Source organism: Vigna unguiculata, chromosome 9, assembly GCF_004118075.2.
Source record: "Vigna unguiculata cultivar IT97K-499-35 chromosome 9, ASM411807v1, whole genome shotgun sequence".
NCBI lineage: Eukaryota > Viridiplantae > Streptophyta > Magnoliopsida > Fabales > Fabaceae > Vigna > Vigna unguiculata.
In genome coordinates, this window is record NC_040287.1 from 43,132,986 (window position 1) to 43,158,100 (window position 25,115).

A 25,115-nucleotide genomic window follows, 5' to 3' on the forward strand; every position below is an offset into this window, starting at 1 on the left:
TTAAAGATAGTTGAAATAAACTTTCCTGTTGTTTTGAGGTAACCACTTTCTCACTTTTAACATAGTGTAACAACCACAATTGTACAACTATTAAACCCAAATCCCAAATTTAAATACATTAATATCGTAGTTTATCTGAAGTCACTTAACTCGTCATAAATATAGATTGAATATGCACTGACTCGCAAATTTGGCCCGTATCCTAAACAACATATTTTATTAAAGGTAACGGTGTTTTAATTACAATTTTTTATCATTTTTTCTTATAATTTTATGTATTATTTTTTAAATAAATTTAAAATATTAAAAATAATAAAATAAAAAATTATTTAGAAAATATTATCTAAAATTATAAAATAAAGTTATCAAAATTTAGTAATTAAAAAATTATTTTATAAAAAAAATTATTTATTACAGTATAGAATTATAATAACAAAAAATAATCAGCAGCGAGAACACAGCTCACGTACTTTCTAGTTGTATTTAGTATAGCAAGAGTAAAACTGAGCTATAGGGGATTAAAACGACGTCGCCGTCGAGCGTGTAGCGAGTGTCGTAGAGAATTGTGATTCCCGACGCAAATGCCACACATGCACCGACTTCTCCACATTTATCCTTTCGAGGTCGGCATTTTCTGCCACTGCAACGCCTCCCCACGTTCTTTCTCCACGTGTCCCTCTTCCATTCGTCCCATCACAGATCACTCTCCCCCTCTTTTCTCCCACCATCGCACACCCTCACACCATACCTCACTCGCTCTATTATTCAACCCATTAAATCATGAATAAAAGTTAACAAAACATTTTCTTTCTCAAATTGGTTGGTGCATGTAACCCAGCCCATTAATTATTTTCCGTGTAAAATACTTTTATTTTTATAGTTTCCGAATAATAAATGCTGTAAATTGTTGAAAGAAACCAATTATTTCTTTTGTAAAGATTGAGAAAAATTATCAGTAACAAAAGTAAAAATATGAAAACTGTATTTCAGTAATTTAAAATATGGCATGGGTTTAAAGAAAAATATATAACGTATGTGATGACTAAATTTAATATTATTAATTAAATCAGTCACCCATTACAACTCTATGAGAATGAATTGAGAAAAGATTTTGCTTATTACACACTGCACGAGGTTGGGTTTGGAGCCAAATTCATAGGCGTGAATATGGAGAGTTGCAAATAAAGGCGCGTGAAATAACTCTTTTCTTTCTTTCATTTCATTAACTTAATCCACACGTCGGTTACCACCTTTTTATTTTCTTAATCGCGGATAGTGCGCGTCATGCCAAGTATAAATGGTGTCCCACTCTTGCATCTTAAAATCATCCAATTCGATTCATTTCTTTTCTAAGAAACTCATCACCTTGCTTTTTGCAGTGCCAGCTAAGTTTCTTTCCGTTGAGTTTGTTATTGTTGTGATATCAGTTACTGATCCGATCATGGCAGAGGAAACCCAGAACAAGTACGAGACCCCTCAGAGCAGTGAGGTGGAGGTCCAAGATCGTGGGGTTTTTGACTTTCTTGGTAAGAAAAAGGAAGAAGAGAAGCCTCAGGAAGAGGTGATCGTCACCGAGTTTGAAAAGGTCACAGTGTCAGAGGAGGAGAAGAAGGAAGAAGAAGGAGAGAAGAAGCACAGCCTCTTGGAAAAACTTCACCGATCTGACAGCAGCTCTAGCTCTGTAAGTCTTTTTTCTCATTTCCATGCAAAAATTTGTATATATTTCTGTGTATGTGTATGTATGTAAATTGTTCATCTATAGTTATTGATGATATGTTTTAATCAGTCTTAAAGTTTATGGAGTTTTGTTAATGAAACATTTCTGATGGATATTTAACATGATTGTTGTTGAAAAACACTGATCCAATCTAATGTGTGTGCAGTCAAGTGAGGAGGAAGGAGAAGATGGAGAGAAAAAGAAGAAGAAGAAGAAGGAGAAGAAGAAAATAGAGGACACAAGTGTTCCGGTGGAGAAAGTTGAGGTGGTGGAAACTGAGGAAAAAAAGGGGTTTCTTGACAAGATTAAGGAGAAGCTACCAGGGCACAAGAAGACAGAGGAGGTGACAGTTGTTGCTGCTCCTCCACCACCACCTGCTGCCACCGCATCGGAACACGGTGAGGGTGGTCATCATCATGAAGGAGAGGGGAAGGAGAAGAAAGGTATCTTAGAGAAGATAAAGGAGAAGCTTCCCGGTTACCACTCCAAGACAGAGGAGGAGAAAGAAAAGGAGAGTGGTGGTCACTGAGATTGAGACAAGGCTTCTTTGTTTTGTTGGGTTTGTTGGAGATGATTGTGGTGTGCTTTGTTTTTCATTTCTCATCATATCAAAGCCTTGTGGGGTTCTTATCTTTTCTGTTTCTTGATGCATACTTTACTTTATTATTGTGTATGTATCTATCTTGCATATACAAAAGTTTGTTTAGGTTTCCTTTTTTTTTTTCTTCATAACTTTGTTTGTTTGAAGTAAAATGAAAAAAAAAATGTATTGAAACAAATTTAGCTCAATAATGTACTAATTATTTGTGTTTTAGGATTTCCTTTTTCAAATAATCGTCGTCCTTACAGATTTTATGCACCCTAATAATTGTTGATTTCGTGTATATATTCATAACTGAATTCAACGACTTTACGTCCCAATCCAATTAATTGAGATTGTACATTATTTGAAAACAGTTTAATTGATTTGGCATAAACATTTTATTATCTTACTAAATTTAAGCTTTATTTTGTTTTACCATGTTCACGTTCTTAAATTCAGAAAGTGAAACATAAATTATTCAATTTTAAAGACTTTGTAGTTTGTTTAAATAAAATTATCAGAGAATGAAAAATTAAGTTGTTAATTTTGAGGATTTTTAATAATGGTATAGTTTTAGTAAGTCCCTACCGATGGGAGTGCCTGACTTCAAAATGCCTCACAAATCACGAACGTTGACACGTTGCTGTTGACTGGTGGACAATACTTATCTAATATTCAATTAATGAGAGTTTTTATTTGAATACTTTCTCAGCATTATTTTTAATTTTTATGCCAAGAATATATACTTATCTAAATATTATGCCAAAAAATATAATTTGAATTTGAGAGTAATTTTAAGAAGATGATGTGTTTACAGCTTTGTGTAATGCTCGAGTATGTTGTGGTGCCAAATTTTAATGTGAATGTTTTATATTTTGATATGATGGTTAAATGAGATTTTATTTTTGGACACTCACTAAGTTAAATTTAATTTAAATTTTTCTATTTTATACATACATACATACATTACCAACACATTTTTTATAATTCGAATTTATGTGAATGCAAACAATAGGTAAACTATCTTTCTTATTCCGCAAGAATCGTATATTACTTCTACTTGGATTACTTGTTCAAAGGGTCATACATATCCTTTTCAAATTTACAAGTCACACATCCTCAAATCTATCACACACAATAACTTATGAATTTTTTTGAAATTAAATAGCTTCATAATTTAATAGAATTTATCTTTTAAACTTTTATCAAAATAACATATATTTCTAAAAATTAATTTAAAATATTAAAATAATACATTAGTTATATATTTTGATAGACATAGTTTGTTTCTTTAATCGTAAACTAGTACACCGAATGTACGAGTTGTATTTTATTTATTTTGTATATTAAAATAATATAATAGTAAAAATATTTTGTAATGAAATATTATGAAAATTAATATATTATTGTAAATTTTATTATTAAAGTAATGAAGTAGTAAATTTAAGTGATATAATAATAATTTTAGTTTTAAATATAATAAATAAAATTGATATTAAAATATAATATAATTAATTAATTTTACAAAATAATTATAATAGTCTGTGTGTGTGTCTACGAATTTTTAAATGATAAAATAATCAGAATGATATATTTTAAAAGTCACTGCTGCTCTTAATTATATTTTAGGTTCTCACAATTTAAATTTTAAAAAGAAAAAATACCAATAAAACAATAAAATATAAAAAAAATGAACTTAACCAAATTATTTAATAAAAGTTCAACTAAAATATCAAAATTTTCGATATAATTTAAACTTAACCCAAAAAGTTAATTACTCCTGCCAAAGATTATTCCAACGTCTCAGAACAGGAATTGATATCGTTATGTATCGAATTTATGTGTACAAATGTCCTTTCAACTTTAAAATTTCAAAATTGAACTCACTTAAACTTTTGAAATGAGGAAAAGATAAATAATATTCTTGGTCTATGTTCTAGGGCATTCTATTTGGGGCAATAATGGAAACAGTGGCATACCCCACTTCAAAGAGACAAAGACCTCTGAAATTATGAATGTTGACCATTTGTTGTTGCTTGTGGACTCTATAACCCATATTAAATTTTCTGTTAGGATTCTTTAATTCTGAAATTATTTGTTGGCCCTCTTGTAGGGTATACACATTTTCTTCTTTAAACACGCACCTACGCAAGCGCCATTCATGGACCTCAGTTACAACTTCAATCATGGCCCATTTAAACATAAAACTACTAAACCTCAGCCTTTACACTCTGAATTAAAGCATTAATTGTTATTAACTTCTATAAAATAAAAATCATATACATTCACGAAAATTTTATACATATACACAAGAAATCTGAAATATATATATATTATACCTGTAAGATCATAAAGTACAATAAGACAAAAGTTTCAGAGAGATTGACATCTGAATATCTATGACCTGTCTCTTAGGTCTTCAACATATGACATGTTAATACTGGATTAGTGTATTGTATGTGGTCAAAATGCCCCTATAGCCTGATCGAGTACAAGTTGACCTTCTAGGACAACATGTACCCAACCCACACCAACAAACCCACATGAGATTACTGTCATTAAGAACAACTAAGTTTGATGTTAATTGTGTTAGCTCAACCAAGTAAGGTCCATGAAGAGTGGTGTAAAAAGACACATTTTAAGAAGTACATTAATTACGTGTTCATTTGTACTTATTATCTGACACATCATACTGATCTTGACTTCAAAGTGTATTTTACATGTATATTTCCTCATTTATGACGTTCGATGATGAGTCCTCTTAAAATTTGAAGATGTATACCTAAGTTATGACATTTTAAACATTTTATAAGACTTTACATGATATATCTCAGTTTCGCAATATATTATTTTTTCTGTTGTGTTTCTTATGTAAAAAAATTTAATATTGAAACGTTTAAGTTTGAATTTAACTTTTTAATTGAAATTATGGGACAAATTAATTGTAACTATATGCTCAAATTTTTTTAAAATTAAATTTAAAAAGTACTAATCAATCCTTACGTATATTTACAATTTAGAAATAAGTATATATTGATTAAGAGAAGTGATATATAAACAAAATAAAGAAAAAGGACAGAAACATGACGAAGGAGAGAGAGAGAGAGGAATATAGAAAATCCTAACATATTTTAAAATCTTAAAGTTCGCATCCATAGCCCCACAGCAAATAGACCATTTATTCTTAAATACAGGAAAACTATGTCCGTGTTTGTATTTTTTAAAAATATAAATGAAACAATATGGGTCATTATTAAATATTGTAATGAAATATTTATATATATTTTTCAAATAATATTATAAAAATATTTTAATTTTTATTAATTGTCATAATTATACAATAAAGACAAAAATAATATTTTCATTACAACCATTTATATCTTTAGTTTCTTGTAGATAGTAGAAACTGAAAAATTAGTTAAGAAAAATAAAAGTATAAAAGGATTCAAAAGAATAAAAAATGTTATTGCAGGTAGAAGCACCCATTTAATCAACATTATCTCGATCACAAGACAATACGTCTTGATTTCTTGTTAATCATAACGTACCTCATTAAAACAACCAACAAACATCTAATTATGCAAAATTACTTTTTTAATTAAGATTATGACATCAACAGAAGTACTTTAGATTTGGGCCAATAGCAATATGAGCCCATACTAGGCTCACGACTGAAAAGCCCATTATAGAGTAATATAATTAAAGCAAAACCCACAAATAAATAAATTTATTTTACAGCACCTTTATTATTATTAAGGGTTAAATTTGGTTTTGGTCTTTAACTTTCAATAAATTTTAGAATTAGTCAATTTTAAAATTTTAGACTAATTTAATTTTTCATTTCTTGAAATATATAAATTTAATCATTTTAATCAAACTTTTGTAGATTTATTCGATAGGAAATCTTCTCCGAATAAATTTAAAAGATCAAGAAAATTAAGAGAAAGACACATATATTGAAAATGTAGATACTGTACCATGTTTTCAGACATTACTTTTATTTTAATACATGATTTTCTAGATATGACTAACCTAGTCTCATTCACTATTCTTGATGTTTACCTATAGTTTTTATTTTTAGCTTAATCTTACAATTTAAAAGATACAATAAAGCGATTAAAAAAAATTATTTAGTAATGACTCAAATGTTTTAGTTTAATTTTTTCTAATTTATTTTTTAATTTATACTTAACTTTTTTTTATCATCTAACATTATAAGAAAACTTTTAAATAATAATCAATTATAGTGACAACAAATTGTTAATCATGATCAATTTAAATACCAATTTATGAAACTAATTATTGGTTACTAAAATGATCACTATTATGAATAAAAAATTATAATTGGTCGTTAAATTAATCATTAGTTAATTAAAGACTAATTTATAAACAATTTTCTTTAGCTAAAATTTTGATAATTAATATTTAGAGACAATTTATAAGCTAATTTTTTTATAGTGCAATCTTGAAAGCTAAATTTTATATACCAATTATAATTTTTTATTTATAATAATAATTATCTTAGTAATCATTAATTTTTTTATTTTACAGATTATTATTTAAATTAGACATTATAGTTAAAAAAAATTGATTGTTAATGAAATTTTTTGTTTTAGTGTAAAATCAGAAGACAAAAGTTATTTACCGTTCGAGCAATAATGTAAAATTAATTAAAATTCTACAATCATAAAACAACTTTTGAGTGAGTACCTTTAAACAATGATAAAATAGCCATTTATTTGTACAACAAAAACTGTTCATGTTAGCGTAACTTTTGATTGTTTTTTTTTTGGGTTTTTAAATTATTTAAATAGTTAAAAGTACTACAACTAATATTTAAATTTAAAGCATATATTCTGATGTTATAAATTATTGTTAAATTGAGAATAAATGTTTTATTCAGAAGTAAAACTCATTTTTAATTGAACTCATTAAAATAATCCAGTTTTAACCTTTGTTTTTAACAATCCTAGCCTAATCTAAACACGAATAAGTTTTATGCTTCTCTCTCTCCAATTATCACATGACTTAGTATATAAACATATGTTTGTTATGATTAGATTAGCATATAAAAGGTATCTAATAACATTAAGTAAAGCATCGAACCAAGCTTTATAGGGTACATTGCATCAAACTATATTTACTATTACTTTAACATATTATTCCAGACAAGAATCAAATAGGCTACATATGTATTATGGGTTAGGTACAGGAAAAAAAAAAGGACAATCTATGAAGTTTATATTATTTGTCGTATATATATTTGTATTTATTTATAAAGTTAATCATATTAATTAATTTTTAAAATATGTGTTCTACATTTATCATTTATTTCAACTTTGATCAATATTTAAGTTTTTTTTTTTTTTTTCATTTCTTCTGTTTATTTCTTAAAACCAGACACAATATTAACGCGTGTGAATTCAAATTCCATCAGAATCAACTGAGAATTGGTTATAGGTAAATAAGATTAGATATTGATATATGTACTTCGTTGTTCATTTTCATGTTGCATATTTCCTATTGAAAAATTTGTAAAAATGAAAGTTATAGAGAAATTATCAGATTTGTTAAATTGGATTAGTAAACATAATCGTGTTTGATAAATATAATTTTTGTTCCACTTTAAGGAAGATGTGATTATTAAACACAACCTCTAATTTTTCCTTTGTTTTTTCTCATTAAAATCGTGTTTATTAAGTGTGATTTTAGCAGAAAATTAAATAAAAAGTTGAAATTGTGTTTGTGAAATATGATTTCTTCAAAACAAAGTTATGTTTCTTATGATTTACTGAGTTTTTTTTTTTTCTAATTTGATTGTTTTGATAATTTTTGTGAGAAATTATAACATAATGATACATTTCCCTCTTACTTCAACACAATTTTACAAAATAAAATATTTGATACATTTTAACTTCGATACTTCGTCATTGTAATTATGTACGAGAGTAATTTAGACCTATCATTTGTTGGAGCCTACCTACCGTAGAATACAGTAATTGGGGTAAACATGCATTATAAAATTTTTGTATATCAAATTCAACTTTTACATTAAAATTTTATTTATTAACTTTAATATTTAAAATTTGTCTCAAAAAGATTGAAAAGAGAAAAAGCTACTTAAATTGTCACTGGTCTCATAACATACGTAAAACTATTTTGAGTACCAAAATAAACTTTGCAGTTAATGATTAAAAGAATTTTCGTCCCTACACATTTTTTCTTCAACCTTTTAAGTATCTTTTTACAAAGAAAATCGTGATAGAAATAAAAAAATTTGAAATCGACAATACCTTGAATATAAAAATACTATCTTAATAGACTGCAAATTTGATTTCTAATTTGAAAATAAGGCGTGCTAATTTGATTTCTGAAAAGTGTTTAGTAGAAGAGTGAAATATATAATTGGGATAGCATGGCATGGGATGAAATAATAATAAAAAGACAGTTGTATTTTGATAATTTTCCTTACAAGCCAATAAAAACACAATTTTTTTTAACTACTATTTAATACTACTCCTTGTAACTATTTTTTTTTTAAATATAAAAATTAACTTTTATTAAAACTATTTTATCTTTATATAAATTATCAAATAATCGTGTCATATAATTTTTTTCCCAACAAAAGGAACAAAAAAGCCTACAAAACCAAGCTCCGGAAAGTCCTCAGCTGCCAAACGGCACGCTGTCTCTTTTAGTCGTACGTGTATCGTGTGTGCATCTTCTCATCCACAAACGTTGGGTTTGATGCACTCTATTCACTCCACACATATCACCAAATTTATGCATATAATATACATAATTTAATATAAAATTTAAGATAGTCATTACCATGCATGTATGTTGTTTTTTAAAATCAGTTTTTTAATAATATAACAAAAAAACATCATCAAAGGTAACAGAAGTGTAGAGAGTGCAGAATAACGAGGGAGTTGAGGATCTAAACATTATCATCAACAAAAATCTAAAAAGGGAATCATAGCAGCAGCAAAGCAAGAGGACAAAACTGCCAAACTTAGCGGCGGCCACATGCTAAATTACACGTCAAAACTACGACAAAAATTATACAATAACTCTTAATTTTTTGACTCATCTTTTATTTTTATTTTATAACGTGATTTAGTGTAAATTATTAATTATTTTAAAAGAAAAGATAATCAATAATCTACACTAAATCACGTCAGAAAATAAAAAGATGAAAAAATGAGAGTTATAGTATCATTGTTCAAACTCATCAAAGAAGGTATATGAATTACTTAAGATCTTGGGTATGGGAAATATGGCATACCGGGTCTGAAGGAAGCAAGTGGAAATGGATATGGTGGTGGAGGAAAAGAAGGGTCACTGCTATCTCTACTGTGGATTGAACCATGCTGTTCATCAACAACACCACTGCAACTCTCACCCTTGTTAACAATCTTATACCTTTCTTCAGGGCCTTCGTCATATAGTATTCCACTAAACACACGCCCCCCAATGTTCACACTTGTTTGATACGCTATTTCATTTACCGCATCATCCATGGAGCGAACCTGAACGCACCGAAACATAGCCATCGAATTCGTAGCACAAGGAAATTTCGTCTCTAAACCTGAAACTAACAAAAAAAAAAAAAAAACAGAAAAGGAAAAAGTGTTATATAGATGGATCTTAAATTTGGATTTATGTGTAGAAATAGTAACCTGAATATGGATTGATCTGGTTGTGGTTTTGAGGAATATTATCTGTGTGAAAGTTGTGCGAAGATGAAGGTGGATGATCCTTGTTGCGCCTCCTATCCACAGGAGTCCATGTACTCTTGACATGGGTTTGGCAGTGAAAGCCTTTGTTCTTGCAACAAGTTCTGCACCTTGAATATGAACATTCCTTCTTCGCTTGGTTCCCACAGTCTTGGCACTTAGAACCCCTTGACACTACTTCTTCTTCAACTTCTGTTGTTCCTCTTTGCATCTTCTCTTTTCTCTACCAACTCATCACACTCTTCTCTCACTGAGCTCATCCATGGCTCCAATTAATAATTATAACCTTCTCTTTGTTAAAAAATCACTGTTACCAAAGTATTATTTATATATAATAGTGTGCACTTTGCTCGAGTTCTAAAATACCAGCATGAGAATCGATTCTAGGTTGAAGTAAAATCCACGTCACCCAACCACTACACAAAAACATAGCAGTAATTAAAAAGAAGGTGTTCGAATAAGGGAAAAGCAAATTAAAGGGTCCATTGTACTCGGTACTCACGACAAAATGCAGGTATATATAATTAAGCAATGGGTTTAGAGAGTGAATCACTTGAGTGTGAGGGTGAATCTTCAACAGTTTGGATGTCTTTGGTTTGCATGTTCTGAAACTTGCAATTATTGGTTCTGTATGAGACAGATATAAAGTTAGCGTGTCGAAAAAGTGATTTTTCCTATGTATTTGTCTTCAAATATTAGGAACATGTCTTTTGAAAGTTATTCACTTACATTTGGCGCTGTTCCTCCGTGTACGATGGTTTGAAATTCCACATCCATTAGAGATAAGATAATTTTATAGTACATAAATGAAGTGATGATTTTTTTAGGATTGAATTAAAGATTGCTAATGAACCATCCATTAATTTTTAATTCTAAATGTATATATTTGGGCAGAAGGTAAATGAATTCGTCTATATCCTTTTTTTTTCTTGATTTTCAGACGATTGATATTTAAAAAGAAAAATCTAAATTTGCATTGTATGCATTTCATTTTGTGGAATTCCATGTCTAACTGTTATGTATTTGGGCCGCTGGGCTACTAGGTTTCTGGGCTATCTTAGACAGTCTTTGGGCCTTGGATCTCAACCCGGAACAGCAGTCTGTCAGCATGAAATTTTAACAAATAATAGAATGTATATTTCTAATGTTTTTCACACAAATACGTTTGTTTCAACAAATAAGAAATCTTATCAGAATAAATTTTTAAATTTAATTTAACCTTATGAAATTTGCATTTATATGTAATAAATTTACCTTAATATGACATGTACATATACATAATCCATATATGAAATGTTAGTATATATGTACAATACATCATTCTATATATTATATGGTTGAACTATAGTGTGTGTGGTAATGGATTACTCTCCTTATAAATTAAGGGTAACATGCCCAATGCTTATTATTGTACCTTTAGATGTCATGTTTTGGTTGGAACAATTGTAGCATGTGGGGGTATCTTAAACCAGTGTGAACGAAGAAATTAAAGTTAGGCGATGTTAATTAAAAAATAGGCCAAATGTTATGCTTTGAAAATTTCAATGTGACTTTTTTTTTTCGTGAATATTTACTTTTTGGGAATAACAAAAGAAGAGTAAAGTCAGCAGTGAAGTTTACAAATTCACATTCTCTGTCTTAATTTTTGGGAGGGAACGGGATTAGGGTAATTAATTATTATTAACTAGCGGTTAAGTTGTGTTACAAACAGGTTTAACTGCTGGTATGAAATTACTATGATCTTATGAGGCATGTAAATGTTCCTTTTCTGCGCGATATAGGATCCAATGATGAAACATCTTTTTGACTTGGAGTTACATTTCATAATGGTGTCAGAAACTATTCCTCCTTTGTTTTTACAATGTAAGGAGAACAAGAAATTAAAAAGGAAAAACTGTGTTAAAATAAATTGCATGATAAAAGAGAACGACAAAAAGGATCGTAAGATATTTCTTTCTGCTTAAAAAAATTGATTTGTCATAATTTTTTTACTTAAATGTAATGTTATGAAAAGGTTGAACACATATAAAACACAAAAATATTTACAGATATAAAATCAGAATTAAAGATCGTATCACAATTTTTTGTATAATTTAACTTATAATTTATCGATGTCGAATTTTCTAAAATACAACTTCTTTAAAAGGCTTAACATAATGTATTTAACCTCAATATATTTTATCTATATTAGTGATTTTTGTTTATAAACTTTACAAGATGAAATTATTGATAAAAGAAATATTGATAAATATTTATAGTTTAATTTATGTATACATACATTTATTTATACTTATAAAATTTAACTTATTTAAATTTGTTTTTACAAATATTTCATTTTATAATAGTATTTCAGTTATATTTTGAAATTATGTGTCTGTTTAAGTTTATATTTTGTTTCGGTACACTCAATAAGTATCACATCATTTAAAAATCGAGGTCAAGCGAAATTTAAATATTTTTATCTCTTTCTACTCTCTAGAACATCTTTTAAATTGTGATGAAGCTCCACGTACTTCTAAAACAACGAAGTTTAAATACCCTACATTTTCATGTATACATGTAAATAAAAAAATAAAAAACACCCACCAATATCAAACATACCTTTTAAACAAGACAGATTAAATAGGTACTTTAGGTGTTAAAATGTTGTCCCTAATCGAATATTATAAGATTGCATGCAGCATATATTGACTTTTGTTTGGTCTTCACACGTAATTAGCATAGAATTTGATGCGTCTGATAATATTAATTAATTAATAAACAATAAGTTCCCTGATCTTTCGATTTCATTACAATACGACACTATCTATCAACTTTATCAACTTTCTGGAAACTCACATTTTTTACGTTTCTCGGTCACTATCATAACACTTAAACCCAAAACCCTAAATTTAATTTATTGAACACCCATCCTTTGCCAATTCCACCTTTTCCTAATCTACAAGCTTGCTATTTCCAACAAAATGCTTCACTACCTTTACAACCAAAATCATACGTATATAATTGCTTATCACAAATGGATTTTTTTTTCGTAAATATTATTTAAACGTATAAATATAAACATAAATAATATTTATTTTTTAAATTGAGAATAAAAATGAAGATATGTATGTAATATCTCTCTTGTATCTATTTTCAGAGTCAGTCTGTTTTAAAATCATAAAATATTTTCAATTTATCTAGTTATATAAAAGATATATATAGATTTTATTTTGTCTTTATTCATTATTATTTTTTTTATAATTTTTTATTTTTGTCTGATTGTTGTTTGATATTTATATAATTATAATTTACTTGTTTATATTTTATATTAAAAAAAGTGTATCATTTGATATTTAATACTTATACTATAATATTTTATTTGCTGTGATTTACATCTTTCATAAAAAAATAATTTGAAATATATAGTAAAAAACGCAGATACATAGACATGCGTAAATATACTCTACGAACAAAAATCTCATAATCATAAGCGTGAAAATGAAAATGAAATCAATTTTTTACTTTATAAATAAATATGAGATATCAATATTGTTTTTTCTCCCCGTACCTTTGTGTCGATCTAGAAAAAATCAAGACTAAAGACATAGTAAACTAAAACATAAAAGTTTTACTTAAAATTAAAGAGTTTTTTCTTTGGATTAACTTAAAATTAGTTATCTATGATCATTACTAATATAATATTAGTTGACTTAAATAATAATGTAGGAGAAAATTATTCACTTTTATTACTTATTAATATTATTGTCCGTGATAATTGATTTCTATCGACTTTATCTTATCCGGATTGAACTTTTTTTCTTAAAATCGAAAGAGGACCAATTCAATCAAACGTTTGAATTTAATCTTGAATACTCCTATATTTGAATGAAGAACAACTATGAACTCTTTAAGAAGTTCAAACTTATTAAATACAAAGAGGAATACGAAGGGCAAATTGGGCACGCAACATACCATATATTTAATACTTTAATATATAATTTGTAGGGGCAAAATGGGAAGGACAGAAATGTTGGGTTCAGGAAAGAGAGAATAGGGTGGAGAAAGAAACCTCTTCTGTTTTTGATTCCTTTTATTACGGCTCATTCCTCCCATCATTTTATTCTTCGGGCTGTTTCTTTTTGCAGCTTCATTTTCCTTTCAACACCCGCAAAAAACCTTATAAACCCCGTCTCACTAAAATTATAATAAAAAAGTATAAAAAAATATTTTAAAGAGGTAAACATTACCTTCATATTTATATTTTTAATAATTTTGAATCGAACAATTTAAAAACATTTTAATAGATAATATTGTTACATTACAATTTTATCCTTATAATTAAAGTTAATATAAATTAAATTAAAATATTATTAATTATCCAAAAGATATAATAATAATAATTATTATTATTATTATCATTATTTTTTTAATATTTTTAATTTCAAGATTGATATTATTATTATTGGAATATAAAAGAAAAGGATGGATATTTAAGTAAAAGTGTAGGTGTTGAAATATTTTTTTTCTCATTATCTCTTTATTTATCCCTACAAGGAAGAGAAATTTTCATCCAAATCCATCCGACAATTACATATTTATGGAAATTGAGTATGAAAGGGAGATGCAAAGTGTAGTGTGTATTCTGAATATTAAAATTGAGTATGAAAAAAAAAGTAAAAAATTCAATTGAATTAAATAAAAATTAAAAACCTATTTGGATATTTTAAATGAAAAAAGCAAAAGACAAAAGGATTTAATGTTATATTTATTTACGAATATTGGGAATGAAACAGTGCGTGGGACACATATTAATGTAAAAGGAAAAGAAGTATATATAATTAAATTCACAAGTTGGCGTAACAAATACACCAAGCATTCAGTGGGTGAGCTGGCAGAAGCTACGCGAAGGGTCATGGGCTCATTAATAAATTTTCAAACAAAACAAATTATACATCTCAATTAAATGTTATATGTGCATAATTTCAACCCACTGAAAATAAAAATGTTATATTTAAACCTGATTTTTTGTATTCGTGAATAAAAAAATGTTATTTTATAAAATATGAATATAATATTTATCAAGTGGATTATTGGATAAAATTCACGGGCAAGTACAAAAGAAAAGAGGTCCCGTTAAAGGGTTAAATGTTGGTCATATTAAAGATTTGAATAATGCAAGGTGCAGAGCAAACAGAATGTAAGGGACTTTCAAAACCTTTTCAACTTTCACTACCACTGAGAACTTGGATTTCATCTATATCTGAACTCAACCTTTCATATAATTTCATCACCAAATTTTTTTAAATATTAATCGTTTAAGTTTTACGAATTAAAATCTGTTTATTTTTAAAATTTATATCGTAAAATTAATTATATTTATCATTGTTATTATAAATTAAAAAATAATATTAAAATCAGAAGAAATAGATAATTTAATTTCATCACTTTCTATTTGTTCTCTACCTGGTTTAAATAACATTGCTTTAAATGAAAATAAAAAAGAAAAAGAGATAGGAAAACACGTATCCCAATATTTATATTCCGTATCTTAAATGGAAAGAATAGGTACAAATGAATAAAGACAAAGTGAGACCACCAGTGAAAATTTTGCACCTCTCATAAACCTTTTCACTGCATAAGAGTGAGATTTGTTTTCGTTCTATAATGTAACATAAATTATACCAATAATTCATTTTACTCTTTCTATAACAAACAACATTATACCTATTATTTTATTTTTATTGATAGTTTTAATTTACTGAGTACAAAATAACTCTCAAAATTCTCTCATTTTTTTTTATTCTTGTTATAAGTATTTTAGTATTACAAAATTATCTTACTTCTTTTACTCTTAAATTCTTACTTATTATTTTTCTTTTTATTATACGGTTCTATTCAGGAAAAAGTATGATCATTTCTGAATTTAAATCATTAATAGACACGACACGAATAAATCAGAAAATAACGTGAAATAACACAGAGATAGAAGACGTCACAATCTAATAGATTGATAAGTTAAGTGAAGATTCGCCAAAAATGTTAATATTTGATAAGAACCGAAGGCCTAAGCCAAGAACAAAGAGAATCGTCTCTTTAATGAAATCAAATTCAATATATGACTAAAAATATCTACATTGTTTTTGGTACATCTATATATAGACACATCAATTTAAGAAAACCTATGCCCAAAACATAAAAACATAAACTAATTTATGAAAGAAAGTCCAAAGCTCAAAAACATACAACATACTAATTTCTAAGAGGAAGCCCAAAATCTAAAAACATAAATTAATTTTCCTAAAAACTATCCTTTAAATGGTAAATGTTCATCATCAAATTCTTTTTGTAAGAAATCTTGGAATAGTCCTCTATCATTCTCTCTTAACTACACAAAAGTTAAACTTGATCTTGATTTTTTTGTTTGTGTATAATTTTCAGTTTGAGAAATCAAACTCAAATTTATTTTGCTTCACAAATGATATTTGGTAAATTTTTATTTTATTTTATTAAACTCCTGAATTATAAATCACTTTCAAGACTTTTTTTAAAAAAATCATAAAACTTTTTTCTTGATTTTCAATTTCAAAACTTGATTTTTTTAACTCCAATTCAAAAACGCCCTTCATTTGTTTACCCAAAGAATGTGCATGTAAATCACTTTATTTTCCTCTTTTTTTCTCTTTAGAAATCGTCCCTTTTCTCCTTTTGACCTATTTAAACAAACATGCAATGGTTAAAGTGTTTACCCATCAAATGAATATGGGTGTGAGCCTGAATAATTATATATTATATATATATATATATATATATATATATATATATATATATATATATATATATATATATATATATATATATCCACAAACTTTAACAAGAATTAATATTATATTTGATACCTCCTCACTCATACTCTCCCCTCCCCCACACATATTATCTTCTTATATATCATAAAAATAATTTGAATTTTATTCAGATATGTTTTAACTAACATGTTGTACTTATATTATTTTTCATTTAAAATCAATCTTAGTATTTTAGTAATATGTTTTATTAGACTGCAAAAAGAAGAATGCATTTAAATATATTTTGTGCTAGAAAGAGAGCACACATCCCAGAAAAACTAGTAGTGAATAATAATAATGAAAGGGTATGAGATTTAAATTAATTGGCAACGATCCCAAAGTTGTGCTACTTACCTTATTGGTGCCGACAACTTGCATATCATAGAACATATCTTGTTCAAAGATTCTAAAACCGTGATCATAATAATAATCATCATCATCCATATCCACTCACAAAAAAAGTGTTCTTTGTCGTTTAGTTCCATCTGTGGAGTCACTACTTTAATCACTTTTCCATCTCCACTCTCTTCTCTCTCTATATATACATCTCAAACCATTACTATTATACTTGTATCATTTAATATAAAATCTTCTCCTAAGAGAAATATAAAGTATACTTTAATTTTAAATGAAGTGGAACAAATTATATAAAGAAAAAAACATCTCTCACACGACATAATCATCGTCGTATAATTGAATCTTGGTCGATCACACAAATGATCGATAATAGAAACTAATTTCAACGGAAGAAATATCTGAACACGTTGAGTTTGAAGATGTTTCGAACAGTGTGGATTAAGAGTGATCAAAACTCAAATAAATTGCAACATGTGGGATTAGGAGTGCGAAGAACTAAAAATCAATGAATAATTCGTTAGCGGTTTGATAGTAGATGAAATAAAATATTTTAAAATAATTTATTTTTTTAAATAATGACTCTGATAATATATTAGAAGTCTAATTTAATTTTATAAAATTAATTTGTAAGATGAGATTTGTACCTTATTATATATTATGAATTTGTTTAATGTAGGATGTCCAATACTGTTAAAAAATAAATTGGCATCTCACTTTTGGTAAAATCTCAAAGATTTATTAAAATTTAATGAAAATAAAAAAGTAATACATATTTTATTGTATGAGTAGTTTCATTAATAAAGTTGTGAATACTGTTTTCTAGAACTATTTTTTGTAAATTAAGAAAACAAGGAATAGGAACACATTCAAAAAAAGTATTTAAAAAATTTATAAAATTCAGTGGTACTTTCATGTTACTGTTGAATCCATTTCATTATTTGGCATTTTAAATTTGGGTATCGATTCAAAGTGTGGAAAGAGGGTCTGACAAGAGTTTATAAGAATAGGAAGTAGGGACCTATATTTTGACAAAAAAGTTGTTTCCTTTTATATATTCATAAATTTCCTTTTTTAGGTATGGCATGTCACAATAATTGATGCCTCATAATGTCACACAGTATATATGTGCTAGAAGATCGTTGAGAGTTATCACTCAAATATTGCCATTGCCAAGATAATTAATTTATATCCTAATTTAATTTCTATAACCAATTTCAAGAACAAGATTTTGTGATATATTTTAATTGTTATCAATATATTAAATATTTTTCATAATTTTAGAAACAAGTGTTTGATCTCATTAATGGCGATGGCTCTTAATGACGCTATTATGCTAGATAAGCTTGCATGCATGAACTTGTTTCTTCATAACTACTTCATAATAAAAGCAATTTAAACTTTGAAACCACTTCTCACTCTCTTTCTCGCATTTATTAATATCTTTCTTTTACTCTTCTTTTGTCCAATTTCGGTTTCTTAATACTATATTAAAATGGCACCCTTAATTTTTCTAGAAAAGTAAGGAAATTAAATATGGCAAGCAATCGATCAAAATAAAATCATTTAGTGGTACAAAAATAGCAAGTGTAATGAAATGTCTCATCATAACTTGTCTTTTGAGAGAAAGATAAAAAGAGAAATAAAGTATAGAGAAAATATATGAAATTATATTATAATATATCTAACTTGCCATTATAGAAAATGAATCTTTAAAATTGTTTCATGAGGAGATATTGCTTCGATTATTTTTCTATATTTTTTCCTCTTCCGCTTATTTTTACATATTTTATAAGATTTAATATTTCCTAAATTTTGATAAATAATGTAAATGAAAAATTATTTTTTGACAATTATTTTTGATAAATTTGACAAAGTTTCCATAAATAAAATAAAACATTTTTTTAACCAAAATGAAATAATAAATTAGTACCTTTTTAGCTAAAAAGGTAGTTTGTCAAAAGTTTGTAATTTTTTTTGTCAAGTATCATTTTACGTGAGTAAATAGTTTTAAATAGTTTCTAGTAGCATTTAACTTCATAACAACTCAAGACGTTTTAAATAGTTTCTTACCATTTTTCCATGTCTTCAACAAAAAATCATCCTTTGTTTATTAACGGGTTAAATATGTTTTTGGTCTCTTATCTTTCGATGAATTTTGGAATTAGTTTATTTCGAAACTCTGTATCAATTTAGTCATTTATCTTTCGATATACATGAATTTAATCATTTTAATAAAATTTTGTTAAATTTATTTAAAATTTCAAGCGTGTTTCATAATAGTATTTAACTTAACATTAAATCAAAAATGTGTCAAAGAGTATAAACAACTTAAATACAATTCTGAAATGCATACGTAACATCAAATAAATCTAATAAAATTTGATTAAAAGGAATAAATCCACATATTTCGAGAGATAAAAGACTAAATTAGTCCAAAGTTTCGAAATAGACTCATTCCAAAATTCATTGAAAGTTAAGGGACCAAAATATTTAACCTTTTAATAAACTATGAGGGAAGAGTTTGGCAATGGTGCAAAGTTATTAAAGATGGTCTGAAACACAACAATAAGAAGGATTGAAGTGATAACCAAAACTAACGAATAAGTAAGGACTACATGTAATGTATTCAAATTACAGGAAGGAAAGTTGTTTAACATGTTAAATCAGTGTTAAGTTCATAACAAGACTTTATTTTGATTAAATTGAAGAAGAAAACATAAAACGAAGCAATAGAATGAAGATAACGCAGGCCATGCCTTCGAAGTAGCGAAGCAGAGAGAATGAGAGTGAAAGGTGTTTGGAATATGTTGAGAATAAAAATTTTCAGAAGGAGAAGCAAGTTGGTGCTCTCCCAATCCAGATTTCTGTGAAAGTCAGAAGACACTAAATAGGGCTCAACCTAAAGCCAAGTCGCCCATAATTCTTTTGTCCCCATACACACTCTCACCCCACCACCATCATCAATTCAACCTTCTTTTCTTTTCTTCTCTTTTCTTCTCTTTTCTTCTCTTCTCTTCTCTTCTCTTCTAACTCTTCCAACATGAAGATCCACTGTGATGTCTGTGACAAAATGGAAGCCACTGTTTTCTGTCCTGCAGATGAAGCTGCTCTTTGCCATGCCTGCGATCGCACCATTCACCACGCCAACAAGCTTGCAACCAAACACCCTCGTTTCTCTCTCATCTTCCCCACCTCCAAAGACTTTCCTCTCTGTGATATCTGCCAAGTACACTCACTCCTTAAACTTCTTGCATCTTCAAAAACCAAACTTCGTTTTTTTTTTCTTAAAAAGATGGCTTCTTTTAACAGGAGAAGCGTGCGTATCTCTTCTGCCAAGAGGACAGGGCCTTGTTCTGCAGGGAATGTGACCTTCCAATCCACAGAGCGAACGAACATACTCAGAAGCATAACAGGTTTCTTCTCACGGGGGTGAAGCTCTCCGCAAATTCTTTGGATTCTGCTTCCTCCTCCACCAATTGCACCGATACACTCACTGAAGGAAAAAACGCTCGATCTAGAATCAACACACCCAGATCAATTTCCAATGAAAATCTAAGCTCCTCTTGCAAGGCTGAAGACAACGTGGGAAGTGACACTGGCTCGGTTTCCACCAGCAGCATTTCTGAGTATTTGATCGAGACCATACCCGGTTACTGTTTCGAAGAACTTCTCGATGGTTCATTCCCACCTAATAATGGTTTCTGTAAGGTTTGCTTTACACCTTATAATATAATATACAACTTACAAAACTTGTTTTTGTTCTGAGGTTTCGCTTAACAACTTTGAACCGTGTTTTTTTTTGTTGCTGTTGTATTGTCGTTGTGGTCGCAGAAGCAGAACCATGGCTGCGCGTTTCAGGAGCAAGATCTAGTTCAAGTTAGGACGTGTTTGGTTGGTTGGAGTTTAGGAAATTCCAAATGGGGGGTGTTATGGTTGTGTTGTGCCGTTTCTTAAACTGGTTGTCGATTGAGAAAAAATCTAGACCAAGTACTTGTAAAAATCTGTTGGAAAATATCTTCTATGGTTTTGTTATCTGCATTTCTTTTTGGGTTCTGTGCTTGATTGCTTGCATTCTTTTTATAAACTTATTCTTCATTCTACACTCCCGAGTTCCAACCACTATTTCAGCCTCTTAAAACTGTTTTTTATTGTTCTTATTATTCTGATTTGACTGATTAGTATAATATTATTTTGGGGTCCATACTTCCATAAATATGAAGATGAATTCATTGAAATAGCGCAACTGAGAATATCATGCTCCACTTTCTCGAACTGGAAATCGAGCATTTTCTGATATGACTTGTAACTTTATGCGTATAAAAAAGGTGTTGCTAATGAATTATGAATCTTTAAAGCTATGGAGTATTTTGGTAACATGGCTATCAAATTGTCATAATTCGTAGTCAATGCTATTAAAAAACAAGAACAACCGACAGTTTTTGCCTAGTTGTAATGCGACGTTGATTGATCGTGATGGATAGCAAGATTTTTGAAGCTGTTAATTTCGTCACCTTGGGGATATTCAGAGAACGACTTCACGCAAGCTTCAAAAACATGGGGGGTTGGTACAAGCCTCATTTCTCTTTCAAATTTCATTAGAACTGGATTCGTATCATAATTTTTCGATATTTATTATGATCAAGATGCGTTGTTAAATTAAATTCAACCTTGCATTATACACCAAGGTTTAGTTGAACAGAGACTCAATCTTCTTAAATCTAATTGTTCTTCTGAGTTGTTGTGTTGGAAGAAACATGTTATTTGATGCTCACAAAGATAAAGGGAGAAGAGAATAAATCGAAGGATATTTATAAAATATTGACAGCAAAGGGTGTTCGTAAATGAGGATTGGGTAAGCAAATTTGTGATCAGTTTTTCTAATTAGGATTCGGTATATAATTTGTGATAGGTTCATTAAACTAGGATCACATGTAAAAGTTTATAAAGTGACTCTCTTTATATTAGTACTTTCAATAAATATAATATTAATAATAGATAAGTCTAATTCATACATAAGCAATAAATAAGCAATTGCCATAAATAATGAATTTATAAATCTTTTAACTCAACTTTCTATTTTTTACATGATTCACACTTAAATTTTCAAGTATTTATTATTCTTTTATTTTATTTTAAAATTATTCTCCTTTTAAGATTTACATTGTTTGAATATAAAGAAAAAGTGAAAAAAATAGAGAAAATTTTAAAACTTAAATGGAAAGAAAAAACGAAGAAGTAAAGTTGCATATAATAATTCAAATATAAACTCGGTCATCAAAGTAAAAAAAAAATAGTGCTAGTATTTACCTCTTTTATTATTTGCTATTTCTTTTAATTAAATTTTCATTAGTTAATTTAGTGTAATGATAATTAAAGTGTTATTTTTCTGTTTATTGCTAGAGAAAAAAAATCAATTTAATTTTTACAAGACGTTTATGTTTTTTGTTTAATTATCGTTGTTGGCCTATATTTTAGACTTTGATTTGTTTTTGGTTTAATATTTTTTTCAATTAAGTTTTATTATATGTTAAATTAATGTTAATGTTGTTTGAAAAATAATAATATTGAAGTAAAATAAAAGGTTTAACTAGTATTTTGGTCCTATATTTTTTATATTAAGACAATTTGATCCATTTTTTGTCAATCTTGTATTTTATAGATCTTGGGAACGGATCAAAAGTCATAAATGAGTTTATGTGTTCATTTTCGATGAAAATATTATATTTGTGATTTTAAATCTAAAGAAATCAATCATGGATATGAAAGAGATAATTTAGGTGAGATTGTATCAACAGAAAAAAAGGAGTTAGAGATGGAGAAGATAATTTAGACTCAAACTTTTTAAGATTGTTAACATTGATTTTACCAAACTAACCACAATATCTTTTTCTAACCAATTTTGGAACTCAATTGAGTCCAAAAAAAAATATAGCCTAATTAATGACTAAATTTTTTATGGACACATGGTCATTTTTTGAATGACTTAAAGAAAAGAAGTTACATCGAGTCGATTTAACACATAAAAGATTTAATCGAACAAAAATAAATATTAGCATAAAAAATAATAATCAAGCTTTTTTTTTTAACTGTATTTCAAAGTTTATTTTAGACCTAAATGTATGTTAACTTTCTTTTGTTTTCACTTTATTCTCCCTCTTCCTTGTATATTGTTTTCTCCAAACAAACAAAAGAAAATGTATATTTATTAGTAGTTTCTTTGGTTTATATTTTTCCCTCCCGATTAAGCGTACCATAAGTCATATCTTAAATATTTGATACTGAACGTTTTTTTTCTTAATAAATCATAAGATAAAGTTTACCAAACGTGTTTCTACCTTGCTTTATAAAGTTTCCTGGAGTTTATGATTATGTTCTTATATGATGAGAGTTTATTACTAATTAAACTACTTATTTAAACAAGCTCTTATGTTATTTACCCAACCTGAAGAGGGAGATGTTTTTCTTTAATCATAGTTGCCTCCGATACCCGGTGCATATGGTTCATTTTAATGTCAATTACCTCAACTAAAAGCAAGGTTTAAACAGACACCAGTATTGCTTTTCTGTTCATATTAAGATGACATGTTCAATATAATCGAAGAAGTCATTTTATTTTTATTTCTTAAAAATTAAAGATATTATTTCATCAAAATAAACTTATCTTAACAACTAAGCTCTGCACCATGTATAACGAAATTACTTTTCGACCAGAACAATTCCCATGTTGAAGACCGCAGATGCCAAACGTTAAACGTAACTACGATTTATATGCCTACAATTGAATCAAAACGGAAGTCAAGAACATCTCCTGAGTACTATTTTAATTAATAAAGCCCAACAAAACGAAGTTTTTTCAGTTAAATAGGCTGACCAAGTTATTATCAAAATATTAAAATGATAAACATAAACAGTGACTACGTTTAAATTAAATCCTCAATTTACCTAGCACCAAATCTCATTAAATAGTATTTGTTTGATTTATTTGACGTGAAAACGGTACCATTTATTCACTTTATCAAATTAAGCAATACAACTCTCTTTAGCTAAATTAGAACGTCACTTCAATGTTATTCTATTTCACTTTACAAATATTTTATTTTTAAAATTATTATACATTTTCCTCGGTGACATCTAGAAATTACCAAAAGTGGCAATTAGGGGATTAAAGTTAGTCTATTAGAGTTATCAAAATCAAATGACGGTTTCAATTTTTTTTTGTTCTTAAAAGTATTTGTTCACATATCGTGTTGTGAAAAGTACTCAAACGAAAGACACTTTCTAAAAAGAAGAAAAAACAAGAAAACTTTATCTACTAAGTGAGGCTACGATATATGACCAATCACTAGGGACTAGTTCACAAACACTGATCTTCTGTAATTAGTGCTAAACACCAGTAATGTAGCCATGCCCACGAGTCTCGAATTGGTTATTGCGAGCAACCGCCCTCTCTAAGTAGATCACCCCACGCCTAAAAACAACTCTATATAATTTGCCTAACCTCTTCGTATATCTACTTTTCCCTATGATCCTATACATATTACTAATGTAAAAATTAATTTTGGTGAAAAATTTCTCACGTATCTTTGTTAAATTCTTATCTGTAACTCGAGCACAAATTATTTTTTATACTTTCTCTTAGAAATATTTTTAGAGAAGTTCGTTAAAACATATCCAAAAGTTAAAATTATAAGATAGTTTTCTGAAAAGAGACTCGCGAAGATTCCGGTTAAACTCTAACAAAGCAACTATGTTCCAAGACTGGTACTGGGACCCCATTAAATATGGGTATCGTACTGATAGATAATGGGTATGAAACATCGATGGCAGTGCATCCGCAGAACGAACAAAAAAAAAAAAAAACTCAGTGCACTTACACTCAGTAAAGGACCACAGGA

At 28.1% G+C, this 25,115-nt stretch overlaps 3 protein-coding genes across 5 annotated transcripts; 2 read left to right on the forward strand and 1 right to left on the reverse strand.

Moving 5' to 3' along the window:
- Positions 1 to 1,282: 1,282 nt before the first annotated feature.
- LOC114163229 (dehydrin ERD14) lies at positions 1,283 to 2,531 on the forward strand. Its single transcript, XM_028047409.1, has 2 exons — positions 1,283 to 1,681; positions 1,884 to 2,531. The coding sequence occupies exons 1-2, from the start codon at positions 1,298 to 1,300 to the stop codon at positions 2,244 to 2,246; spliced, it is 747 nt and encodes a 248-aa protein (XP_027903210.1). The 5' UTR covers positions 1,283 to 1,297; the 3' UTR covers positions 2,247 to 2,531.
- A 6,615-nt stretch (positions 2,532 to 9,146) lies between these two features.
- Positions 9,147 to 10,467, reverse strand: LOC114164350 (protein SHI RELATED SEQUENCE 3-like). Of its 2 annotated transcripts, none has more exons than XM_028048987.1 (2): positions 9,983 to 10,467; positions 9,147 to 9,891 (listed from the first exon to the last, which is right to left on the reverse strand). In XM_028048987.1, exons 1-2 carry the CDS (start codon positions 10,248 to 10,250, stop codon positions 9,557 to 9,559), a joined length of 603 nt encoding a protein of 200 aa, XP_027904788.1. In that variant the 5' UTR covers positions 10,251 to 10,467; the 3' UTR covers positions 9,147 to 9,556. The 2 variants fall into 2 exon arrangements, with proteins under 2 accessions (XP_027904788.1, XP_027904787.1); XM_028048986.1 differs by having other exon boundaries at positions 9,147 to 9,897; positions 9,983 to 10,463.
- A 9,435-nt stretch (positions 10,468 to 19,902) lies between these two features.
- Positions 19,903 to 21,285, forward strand: LOC114164503 (B-box zinc finger protein 20). Of its 2 annotated transcripts, none has more exons than XM_028049202.1 (3): positions 19,903 to 20,446; positions 20,530 to 20,928; positions 21,052 to 21,285. In XM_028049202.1, exons 1-3 carry the CDS (start codon positions 20,261 to 20,263, stop codon positions 21,172 to 21,174), a joined length of 708 nt encoding a protein of 235 aa, XP_027905003.1. In that variant the 5' UTR covers positions 19,903 to 20,260; the 3' UTR covers positions 21,175 to 21,285. The 2 variants fall into 2 exon arrangements, with proteins under 2 accessions (XP_027905003.1, XP_027905004.1); XM_028049203.1 differs by having other exon boundaries at positions 19,906 to 20,446; positions 20,530 to 20,923; positions 21,052 to 21,252.
- Positions 21,286 to 25,115: the final 3,830 nt, after the last annotated feature.